We start from the raw sequence: 12578 nt of genomic DNA, 5'->3' as shown, positions 1-12578 counted from the left end.
GATCCTGTTCTGTCGCTCCTGTCATCTGTTTCCTGTTGTCCTTGTTTTTTTCTTTCCTCTTGAAGGTTGCTTCCTGTGCGCAAAGTTTGCGGAGGTCTGGGGAGGACGAGTTTGGCTGGGGCCGTGGAGTACCATTAACAAGGGCAGTATTTTGTTTGTTTATGTATGTTTGGTTGGTGTTGTGTCTTGGGGTCCTTGGTGGTCCCTGGATATATTGGGGGGGGGGGGGGGGGGGTTGACCCTCCCACTCTGTCTGCCTTATTCTTTCTCTTCGTTTTCCTTAATATGATATCTGTGGGTGGAGCCAGGGAGGGTCGTCAGCAGAATGGGACATACCTGGGCTCGGCTGTGTCCCGGGGATAAATGCACCTTTCCCTCGTACATCGACGAGACTCTCTCCACGCAGTCACACTGTTGTTTTTGTTTGTGGCAATTTTAGGCTTTTTTTTGTGGTCATTTGTTTTGGCACCTCTCAACACCCTCATTATCACCATCTATGAACACATCCTCTCACTTACACTACTGACTACACATACCATTGTTACTTGTATGTAGTTTACTTTGTTTAATAAATATGCTTGTTATTTCTTTATCTCTGCGTTATCTTTGTTACGGGCTACGAGCCGGTTCATAGCACGCTGATATTTTTCTCGGCCACATAAATAGGCTTAAATACTAAAGCAAAGCAATTGGCTAGGTACTGCTCTGTTTCAGCTGTTATGGGCAGTTTTTAACTCTACCAAATCATTTCTGGGCAACAATTAAGTATCTTACTGTGATTGTTTTCAATTCAAATGGTCAAACATTAAACAAATAGCTTGTAACTAGGCAGTCTAAAACTCCATCCCACCAAAACAGGCTAGAATTTCACAAGAGCCCTTCTTTTCAAACCGCTCTTACACTGAAAGGGAAGTATCATAATCTTCACAATATTATTCTAACATAGTGTGGAAATATATATAAACTCAGGAAATCAGGTTTTTGAATGCACTGGGCCTTTAAGTGTCCATGCAGTCAAAGGCATTTGACATTTTTTGAATCCTTCTTGAATGTAATGTGATTTGTGGATTCAAATATTTATATATTGTGTGTGTGTGTGTGGGGGGGGGGGGGGGGGGGTGTAAAGGATGGTTGCTGAGGGAAACTGGACTGTGTTTGGAAACTCTCCAGTCCCCTGATGAGCCTCCTCGGGTCAAAGGGCAGATGGGGAGTGATTAGGTTGGAGTCTATGTCCTTCTGTGTTTGTGTGTGTCTAATTTATAATCATATCAATTCATTTGCCATGTTTGATCATTTCAATAAATATGCTTTCTTCTGCTAGAGTGGACAGGGTAGCCTAGTGGTTAGATCGTTGGGCTAGTAACCGAAAGGTTGCAAAAGCTTGCAAGTTCAAATCCCCGAGCTGACAAAGTACAAATCTGTTGTTCTGCCCTTGAACAGCCAGTTAACCCACTGTTCCTAGGCCATTGAAAATAAGATTTTGTTCTTAACTGACTTGCCTAGTTAAATAAAGGTAAAAAAATGAATAACCCCAAAGTTATTTCTGCTGCACTTTATCTAGAAAATCACATCTAGATTGGATTTTCATTGCTTGAACACGTTAACAAGAGTCATACAGTATATAACCTAACATTCAGCTTCTATAATGAGGGGCTTACACTGCTATCATCTATCTAAATGAGTTTTCAATTGCCTGGAGCTGAGATCACAGCATTATGGATTTGATTAACTGAATTGAATATCAAGGTGTTACCATATTCTATTCAGTAAGATGCAGATAAGATTACCACTTGCAGAAAAGCACGAACAGGACCAAACATGCTGCTCACACATACACAGACACACACAGGAAGACACATCCGGTCATTGTGCATGTGTAGATGTTGTGCTAACTAACGAAGAGAACACTATTACTACATACAATCAACAATCTGCATCAACAGCTAACACATACAACTGTTTGAGAAAATACACAATATACACAATATCTATGTCCATGCCACTGAAAGGGTTAAGTTAGAGCACATTCAACTTTTTTTTTTTAAGTCAGATTTGCAGTTTCACATGTGTTAAGCTTAAATTTCACAAGTGAAACCATATTTGCACATGTATTCAATTTAGAGTCCACATGTTAACACCACCTTTTGGGTGAATAACATGTTTTCACCTCACATGAATTGCAGTTTTGCGTGTGAAATTGAACGTTTCTGTCACGCCCTGATGTGTTTCACCTGTCTTTGTGATTGTCCCCACCCCCCTCCAGGTGTCACCCATCTTCCCCATTATCCCCTGTGTATTTATACCTGTGTTTTCTGTCTCTCTGTTGCCAGTTTGTCTTGTTTGTTCAAGCCGAGCAGGCCTTTGTGTCTCAGCGATTGCGGGTTCCATTTGCCCTTACTCGCATCTTCCTGGTTTTTGACCCTTGCCTGTCCTGACTACTGAGCCTGCCTGCTGTCCTGTACCTTGGCCTCTACTTTGGATTATCGACCCCTGCCTGCCTTGACCTGTCGTTTTCCTGCCCCTTTTGTTACAATAGACATTGTTACTTCACACAGTCTGCACTTGGGTCTTATTTTGGTACCTGATAGTTTCGCATTTAAAAAAATCACATGCAAATCTCCCTGTCACATGAAGAATTGCAAGTTCACATGAAATTCAATCACATGTGAAAATTGAATTTTCAGGTAAACATGTAAAAAAAATCCACAAGTAGATGTGAAAAAACTTCACCTAAATGTTTCATATGTGAAAAACTTCCACGTGATTGTTTTTCACCTTTGAACTTGCAATTCCACATGTGAAAGAGTTTTTCACATATGAAACTGCAAATTAGGTTTTTACATATGATTGTTTTTCTTTTATATTATCCTGACCTTTGCTTTCACTGCCTTTTCTCCAGTTTCATGCACATAGCAAATCAAATGTTATTTATCACATGTACCAAATACAACAGGTTACCTTACTGTGAAATGCTTATTTTCAAGCCCTTAACCCACAATGCAGTTCAAGAAATAGAGTTAATAAAATATTTACTAAATAAGCTAATGTAAAAAAAAATGTAATAAAATCAAAAAGTAACACAAGAAAATGACATAATAACGAGGCTATAGAGGGTATAGGTTAGTCAAGGTCATTTGTGAAGTGACTATGCATAAATAATAAACAGTGGGTGTCCATTTGATTAATTGTTCAGCAGTCTTATGTCTTGGAGGAAGAAGCAGTTAAGGAGCAAGGTAAACATATGTTGTTCAGGCAGTTGTTCATTGTTCCCCGGTAGGCCGTTGTTGTAAATAAGAATTTGTTCTTAACTGATTTGCCTAGTTAAAAAAAAAATGTCAGGAAGCTTGGCCCCAGTGATGTACTGGGCAGTACCCAGTACCCTCTGTAGTGCCTTACGGTCAGTTGCCATACCAGGCGGTGATGCAACCGGTCAGGATGCTCTTGACGGTACAGCTGTGCAATTTTTTGGAGGATATGGGGACCCATGCCAAATCTTTTCAGTCTCCTGAGGGGGAAAAGTTGTTGTCGTGCCCTCTTCACAAGTGTCTTGGTGTGCTAAGACCATGATAGTTCTTGGTGACGTAGACACCAAGGAACTTGAAACTCTACCTGCTCTCTATCCACACCATGTTAATGTGGGGCCTGTTTGGCCCTCCTTTTCCTATAGTTCAACGATCAGCTCCTTTGTCTTGATCACATTGAGAGAGAGGTTGTTGTCGTGGCACCACACTGCCAGGTCATTGACCTCCTCCCTATAGGCTGTCAGTCTCATCATTGTCGGGGATCAGGCATAAAAGGCATTTAGCTCGTCTGGTAGACTTGCGTCACTGGGCAGCTCACGGCAGGGTTTCCCTTTGTAGACCGTCAAATGTTTCAAGCCCTGCCACATCCGACGAGTGTCAGAGCCAGTGCAGTAGGATTCATTCTTAGTCCTGTATTGACGCTTTGCCTGTTTGATGGTTCGTCTGAGGGCATAGTGGGATTTCTTAGAAGCGTCCGGATTAGTGTCCCTCTCCTTGAAAGCGGTAGCTCTGGACTTTAGCTCATTGGGGATGTTGCCTGTGATCCATGGCTTCTGGTTGGGAAATGTATCGGTCACTGTGGGGATGACGTTGTTGATACACTTATTGATGAAACCGTATCCACGTCATCTGACCACTTCGTTACTGAGCGAGTCACTGGTACTTCCTTCTTTAGTTTTTGCTTGTAAGCAGGAATCAGGAGGATAGAATTATGGACAGATTTGCCAAATGGAGGATGAGGGAGAGTTTTGAATGTGTCTCTGTGTGTGGAGTAAAAGTGGTCTATAGTTTTTTCCCTCTGATTGCACATGTGACATGCTGGTAGAATTGAGGTAAAACGGTTGTAAGTTTTCCTGCATTAATGTCCCCGGCCACTAGGAGCGCCACTTCTGGATGAGCATTTTCTTGTTTGTTTATGGCCTTACACAGCTCGTTGAGTGCGGTATTAGTGCCAGCATCGGTTTGTGGTGGTAAATAGACAGCTACGAACAATATAGATGAGAACTCTCTTGGTAGATAGTGTGGTCTACAAGTTATCATGAGAAAAAAATCACCTGATTAGTTTACATGTGCATTCGCACATGTCTGAGGTGTTTGTTTCATGTAATTGTTTTGTTAGGGATAAAGCCCCTTTAATACAACAACAATTTCTCTGAGCCTAGAATCCCTGCAGAATCCTTAGCAAGCACCTTCACATGTATCGCAAGGTGCCTCCCCCAGCTACATCTAATTTTATATTCCCAGCAGCAGCAGCCGCCCACACACGCACACACGCACACACACTCACACACACACACACACACACACACACACACACACAGAAAAGCACACAGACACAAAGGACACCAATAATACAAAAGCTGACACACAACCTCTTAGAGTTCTATCACCATGCTCCATATCTGTCCCTATAGTACACCAACCAATCTGCACAGACAACCTCAGCATCCTTCTGCTCACAGACAGACAGACAGACGAGCACCAGTATTCATTACCGCTAACTGCGTCTGAAAGCCGTGCTACAGTGCACTTACCATTCACCCCCCCCATACACTCTCTCACTGGCTCTGTCTCTCACTCTCTCCTTCTCTGTGTGTGTGGTCTTGCTGAATGGTGAAGCCTGCTCTCCCCCTGCCGGTGAGGGAGAGAGAGTGTGTGTGTGTGTGTGTGTGTGTGTGTGTGTGTGTGTGTGTGTGTGTGTGTGTGTGTGTGTGTGTGTGTGTGTGTGTGTGTGTGTGTGTGTGAGAGAGCATGTGTCTCCTTCACTACAGCAGACCCTCTGCCGCTCGAGGAACAACCCACCAAACATATGGAGCAGTCTCTCTCTCCCTCTCTTTCAATTCAATTCAATGTAAGGTGTTTATTGGCATGAGAAACATATGTTAAAGTTTCCAGTGAAGTAGATAATAAACAAATGTGAAATAAGTTTCAAAAGAATAAAGACATTTCAAACATCATAATATGTCTATATACAGTGTTGTAACGATGTGCAAATAGTTAAAGTACAGGAGGGAAAATTAATGAACGTAAATAAATATAGGTTGCATTTGGATGTCGATAATGGCAGCTCCCCGCACACACACACACACACACACACACAAACACACACACACACACACACACACACACACACACACACACACACACACACACACACACACACACACACACACACACACACACACACACACACATCCACACACACACAGACACACACACACACACACACACACACACACACACACAGGCGAAGAGCCCTTCCAAACCCCCCCCCCCCCCCCCCTGAACTGCCTGACCCAAAACACCCTCCTGAACAGCCTGACCCAAAACACCCTCCTGAACATGACCAAAACACCCTCCTGAACAGCCTGACCCAAAACACCCTCCTGAACAGCCTGACCCAAAACACATCCCCCAAATAGCTTGACCAAAAACACATCCCTGAGCAGCTTGACCAAAAACACATCCCTGAGCAGCTTGACCAAAAACACCGCCCTGAACAACCTGACCCAAAACACCCTCCTGAACAACCTGACCCAAAACAAACACCTGAACAGCTTGACCGAAAACACCCACCTGAACAGTCTGACCCAAAACACATCCCTGAACAGCCTGACCCAAAACACACAACTATGTTTAATGGTCTGCACATCTACATAAACTGGAATTGAGAGTTTCAGAACAAAACGTATTAGCTATTACATCTCTGTCTTCCTCTTTCTTTTACATCTCTGTCTTCCTCTTTCTTTCTCACTCTCTTTCCCCCCCTTTCTGTTACTCTCATTCTCTTCCCCTCCCTTTCTGTTACCCTCATTCTCTTCCCCTCCCTTTCTGTTACTCTCATTCTCTTTCCCTCCCTTTCTGTTACCCTCATTCTCTTTCCCTCCCTTTCTGTTACCCTCATTCTCTTTCCCTCCCTTTCTGTTACTCTCATTCTCTTTCCCTCCCTTTCTGTTACCCTCATTCTCTTTCCCTCCCTTTCTGTTACTCTCATTCTCTTTCCCTCCCTTTCTGTTACTCTCAATCTCTTCCCCTCCCTTTCTGTTACTCTCAATCTCTTCCCCTCCCTTTCTGTTACTCTCATTCTCTTCCCCTCCCTTTCTGTTACTCTCATTCTCTTTCCCTCCCTTTCTGTTACCCTCATTCTCTTTCCCTCCCTTTCTGTTACCCTCATTCTCTTTCCCTCCCTTTCTGTTACCCTCATTCTCTTTCCCTCCCTTTCTGTTACTCTCATTCTCTTTCCCTCCCTTTCTGTTACTCTCATTCTCTTTCCCTCCCTTTCTGTTACCCTCATTCTCTTTCCCTCCCTTTCTGTTACTCTCATTCTCTTTCCCTCCCTTTCTGTTACTCTCAATTTCTTCCCCTCCCTTTCTGTTACTCTCAATCTCTTTCCGTACCTTTCTGTTACTCTCATTCTCTTCCCCTCCCTTTCTGTTGCTCTCAATCTCTTTCTGTACCTTTCTGTTACTCTCAATCTCTTTCCGTACCTTTCTGTTACTCTCAATCTCTTTCCGTACCTTTCTGTTACTCTCATTCTCTCTCTCCCTTGTCTTCATCTCTATTGCCCTCCAGTCTTTACATCCTCCCTCCCCTCCTTGCTTTTGCTGAGTCCAGCACTAAGAATGTTAACAGCTTCACGTTGAGATTCTACACACACACACACACACACACACACACACACACACACACACACACACACACACACACACACACACACACACACACACACACACACACACACACACACGCTACATACACACAACGCATGCAAGTGATCATCATCAACATGATCATCAACATTGGCGGCCTCAGCATAGATATAGTCACTATACATATAGTCATATAGTGTGTGTGTGTGTGTGTGTGTGTGTGTGTGTGTGTGTGTGTGTGTGTGTGTGTGTGTGTGTGTGTGTGTGTGTGTGTGTGTGTGTGTGTATGCGCGTGCGTGTGCGTGTGTGTGTGTGTGTGTGTAGAATCTCACCGTGAAGCTGTTGTTAACATTCTTAGTGCTGGACTCAGCCACGCTGGCATCAGATAGGTCCACCTCGTCAAATATCAGTGACTGCAGATAGGAAAGGAGAGAGGAGAGATGAGAGAGAAAACAGGAGAGGAGTAAGAGGTGAGAGGAGAGATAAGAAAGGAAAGAGGACAGGACAAGAGCAGAGAAGAGAAGAGGAGAAGAAGAGAAGAGAGGGGAGAAGAGAGGTGAGAGTAAAGGAGAGGAGAGGGATGAGAAAGGAGAGAGAGGAGAGAGGAGAGGAAAGAGAGGAGAGAAGAGATAGGAGAGGAGATAAGAGAGGAGAGAGGAGGAAGAGGAAAGGAGGCAGACAAAACAACAACAGAATAAAACACAAAAAATGCTAAAATACACAAAACATATCTTGTCTCAGCCTGTGACTTCTATGAAGGAAATTCTATGGGAGTCTTATCTTAAACAATGACTTTAGGGCTGGGGTCAATCTCCACTGACCTAGAGAAGAATATACAAATCAAGTTTGAATTCATAATTGAACAAATGACTTGAGAGCTGTGCACACTACTACAAGGTACACATTTCCCTATAGATCACAATGCATGATTTATATAACCTCTGAGTTAAAAGCACTTCAACATCTGAAGTCAAGATTCAGTTTCTAATTTTCTAGCTGACCCCAACCCTGAATTTTAGTGTGCATTTACACAAGCAGCTAAATTCTAATATTTTTCCACTCATTGGTCTCTTGACCAATCAGATCAATAATTGACCAATCAGATCAATAATTGACCAATCAGATCAATAATTGACCAATCAGATCAGTCCACCTTTCAGTATCATATACTTACTCTATAAGAATCACACATGCTCGTATGTTCGCCCAGGGCTAGTCAACCTTCCTACAGGGTGTGCAGGGTTTTGCTCCAACCCTACTAAAACTCCTCTGATTCAGCTAATCAGCTGCCGGGGGGTAGGAACATGATTAACCTATATGGGGTGTTTGTACAGGGCCGTATCAAAAGCCTGCACCCCAGTACAGCTCTCCTGGAGGAGGGTTGGCCATCCCTTTGTTCTTTTGACACCTGTAAGCATGACGTATTATCAGACACTATACACATATCATATGGTAACAGGTGAGAAGATAATAAGCCGGTAGTCTATGGTGGTAGTAATGGTGTTATGAAGCAAAGCAAAGTACCATGCTAATGATGATCATATACAACGTAGGCCAAGTAACTGTAAACCTGATGGTTTCTATACAATGTAGGCCAAGTAACTGTAAACCTGATGGTTTCTATACAATGTAGGCCAAGTAACTGTAAACCTGATGGTTTCTATACAACGTAGGCCAAGTAACTGTAAACCTGATGGTTTCTATACAACGTAGGCCAAGTAACTGTAAACCTGATGGTTTCTATTCAACGTAGGCCAAGTAACTGTAAACCTGATGGTTTCTATACAACGTAGGCCAAGTAACTGTAAACCTGATGGTTTCTATACAATGTAGGCCAAGTAACTGTAAACCTGATGGTTTCTATACAACGTAGGCCAAGTAACTGTAAACCTGATGGTTTCTATACAATGTAGGCCAAGTAACTGTAAACCTGATGGTTTCTATACAACGTAGGTCAAGTAACTGTAAACCTGATGGTTTCTATACAACGTAGGCCAAGTAACTGTAAACCTGATGGTTTCTATACAACGTAGGCCAAGTAACTGTAAACCTGATGGTTTCTATACAACGTAGGCCAAGTAACTGTAAACCTGATGGTTTCTATACAACGTAGGCCAAGTAACTGTAAACCTGATGGTTTCTATACAACGTAGGCCAAGTAACTGTAAACCTGATGGTTTCTATACAACGTAGGCCAAGTAACTGTAAACCTGATGGTTTCTATTGAAACATGGCTGATATTTGTCCCACTTATGGCAGTCGGTCAGTCAGTAGAGAGCAGTCAGTCAGTCAGTCAGTCAGTAGAGAGCAGTCAGTCAGTCAGTCAGTAGAGAGCAGTCAGTCAGTCAGTCAGTAGAGAGCAGTCAGTCAATCAGTCAGTAGAGAGCAGTCAGTCAGTCAGTAGAGAGCAGTCAGTCAGTCAGTCAGTAGAGAGCAGTCAGTCAATCAGTCAGTAAGTCAGTCAGTCAGCCAGTAGAGAGCAGTCAGTCAGTCAGTCAGTCATTCAGTAGAGAGCAGTCAGTCAGTCAGTCAGTAGAGAGCAGTCAGTCAGTCAGTCAGTCAATAGAGATCAGTCAGTCAGTCAGTCAGTAGAGACTAGTCAGTCAGTCAATCAGTCAGTAGAGAGCAGTCAATCAGTCAGTAGAGAGCAGTCAGTCAGTCAGTCAGTCAGTCAGTAGAGATCAGTCCGTCAGTCAGTCAGTAGAGAGCAGTCGGTCAGTCAGTCAGTAGAGAGCAGTCAGTCAGTCAGTAGAGAGTAGTCAGTCAGTCAATCAATCAGTAGAGAGCAGTCATTCAGTCAGTCAGTCAGTAGAGAGCAGTCAGTCAGTCAGTAGAGAGCAGTCAGTCAGTCAGTCAGTCATTAGAGAGCAGTCAGTCAGTCAGTCAGTCAGTCAGTAGAGAGCAGTCGGGCAGTTAGTCAGTAGAGAGCAGTCAGTCAATCAGTCAGTCAGTCAGTAGAGAGCAGTCAGTCAGTCAATCAGTCAGTAGAGAGCAGTCAGTCAGTCAGTCAGTCAATCAGTCAGTCAGTAGAGAACAGTCAGTCAATCAGTCAGTAGAGAGCAGTCAGTCAGTCAGTCAGTAGATAGCAGTCAGTCAGTCAGTCAGTAGAGAGCAGTCAGTCAGTTAATCAGTCAGTAGAGAGCAGTCAGTCAGTCAGTCAGTCAGTAGAGAGCAGTCATTCAGTCAGTCAGTCAGTAGAGAGCAGTCAGTCAGTCAATCAGTCAGTAGAGAGCAGTCAGTCAGTAGAGAGCAGACAGTCTGTCAATCAGTCAGTAGAGAGGAGTCAGACAGTCAGTCAGTAGAGAGCAGTCATTCAGTCAGTCAGTAGAGAGCAGTCAGTCAATCAGTCAGTAGAGAGCAGTCAGTCTGTCAGTCAGTCAGTAGAGAGCAGACGAGCCAGGACCTGCTAATAGGATCAACATGATATCTAAACACAACCTGCCTGATGACGACATCACTACTGCCTGAGTCCTTGCTCTTAAAGGCCCGGAGGCCAACTACACTGCAGATGGTAGAGGAATGCCCCTACTGTGTGTGTGTGTGTGTGTGTGTCCTTAAAAACTGCAGCTGTCAGAGAAATGCTCCATTTATGACACACTCTCCTGGGTTGGTTTAACAGCAGGGTGGGGACACCAGAGAGTGTGTCTGTGGAATGCCATCATAAACATTGCCACTTCTTCCAGCACTCTTGGCTGTCATGACATGGCTGGCATCACGTGTGTGTGTGAGTCTGTTTGTGAGGTCTTATCAACTAACACACAGCAGGATGTATTGGATGTCCACTGCAGAGACGGTGTAGATCAGGACTCTGTTCAAACACTTAAAAAAAACTTCTATCGTCCTTTTCTTGAACTAGTCATTAATCTGTATGTGATTGGATAAGGAAAACCCTTTCAACCAATCCAATTACTTCACGGAAAGGAGGAGGCAAATTTGGATTTCGGACGTATTGGAACAGGATCCAGGTCAGTGTTTCCCAATTCCAGTCCTCGAGTACGCCCAACATCACATCAATTAGTTCTGGGGCAGGTGGTAAAACTCTGGTCCTCTGTGGGCCAGCTGGTTTCCCTAAAGTACTCCTGGAAGCAAATGTTACGTTGATGCTTCATCTAGTCAGACATATTCACTGACCCAATAGAATAGGTGGGAAGAATTGTCAAAACCAGCAGGACTGTAGCCCTCGAGCACTGGATTTACAGCCATACAGACTTAAAGCAGAATAGAGTCTTACACCAGATCAGAGTCTAGAGCAGGGATCATCAACTAGATTCAGCCACCGGCCAATTTTTTCTTGAGTGGATTGTTGGGGTCCAGGACATAATTACAAATCATTTGTAGACTGCAAATGGATCGCAAGAAGCCCAAACAGAAATAATATTGGACAAAAACATAATCATTTCAAACCTTGCTTATATTTGTATACAATCCCTTATCTTTATCATGCGTGGGAATACTATGGAACAGATGTCCTATATTAAAATCACTTGGAGGTGAATTGCTGGTGTTTTTACAGTCTTTTTTGTCCAACAATAAAAATATGTATACTTGGGGGACCAAATAAAACCACCCACATGCCAAATTCCCGCCAGTTTGTTGAACCCTGGTCTAGAGGCATTAATCAAAGTCCACAGCCTTAGAGCCTTAGGTCAGAGTCTAGAGCCTTAAGTCAGAGTCTGGAGGCTTAAGTCAGATTCTAGAGCCTAAAGTGAGATTCTAGAGCCTAAAGTCAGCATCTAGAGTCTTAAGTCAGATTCTAGAGCCTTAAATCTGAGTTTTGAGCCTTAAATCAGAGTCATGGGATGGGGTGGGCGAGGATGGGATGGTACTAAATTGGTTCAATCCTGGTGCTGCAGCTGACCCGTATCGACATCAGACCTTCCTCGGATCCGCTAGCCGGTGGAGTGCTGCGAGGCCCTGCCCAGCACACGGACAGGACCCTCCAACATACACGACTCCTGGACACGCCACGCAGTGCCCGCTCCTGCCACCGGGCCTGGGCACTGCCAGTCTGGGAGGTCAGGGATTAGGATTAGAGGTTAGGAGATAGGGGTGAAGGGAATACCAGACTACCACAGCATAGGTTAGCGCAGGAGAAGGTGATTAGAAAAGACTGGATTAGAGGTGAGGGGTTAAGTTTCAGGACTCTTGCCAATGAGCCAAAGGAGGGGTTTGGGTCTGGGGTTATGTAGGTAAGAAGGTTAAGAGTTATGGGGTTCAGGGTCAGAGGTAAGTTCAAACAGTTGTGAGGGTTAGGGATTAGGACAGGATAGGATAGGGTAGCGTAGGAGAGGCTTTAGGGGTTCTGGAGGGAAGAATGTTAGAGGTTATATAAGTTAGGGGTAAAGGGATGCAAGAGAGACAGGTCGGGGTTAAGGGTCAAAGGACAAAGGCCTAGACGTTTTAGGGA

At 43.9% G+C, this 12578-nt stretch overlaps 1 protein-coding gene across 4 annotated transcripts in view; it reads right to left on the bottom strand.

The window, feature by feature from the left end:
* The window catches only part of LOC110504796 (diacylglycerol kinase eta), a 112380-nt gene that overhangs the window by 77322 nt on the left and 22480 nt on the right, over positions 1-12578 (bottom strand). For all 4 annotated transcript variants that reach the window (XM_036975215.1, XM_036975213.1, XM_036975216.1 and 1 more), the window contains one exon: positions 7504-7584. In XM_036975215.1, the coding sequence (XP_036831110.1) occupies positions 7504-7584 (81 nt within the window). The remainder of the gene's footprint in view (positions 1-7503; positions 7585-12578) is intronic.

Source organism: Oncorhynchus mykiss, chromosome 3, assembly GCF_013265735.2.
Source record: "Oncorhynchus mykiss isolate Arlee chromosome 3, USDA_OmykA_1.1, whole genome shotgun sequence".
Lineage (NCBI taxonomy): Eukaryota > Metazoa > Chordata > Actinopteri > Salmoniformes > Salmonidae > Oncorhynchus > Oncorhynchus mykiss.
This window is presented reverse-complemented; position numbering and strand designations above follow the sequence as displayed.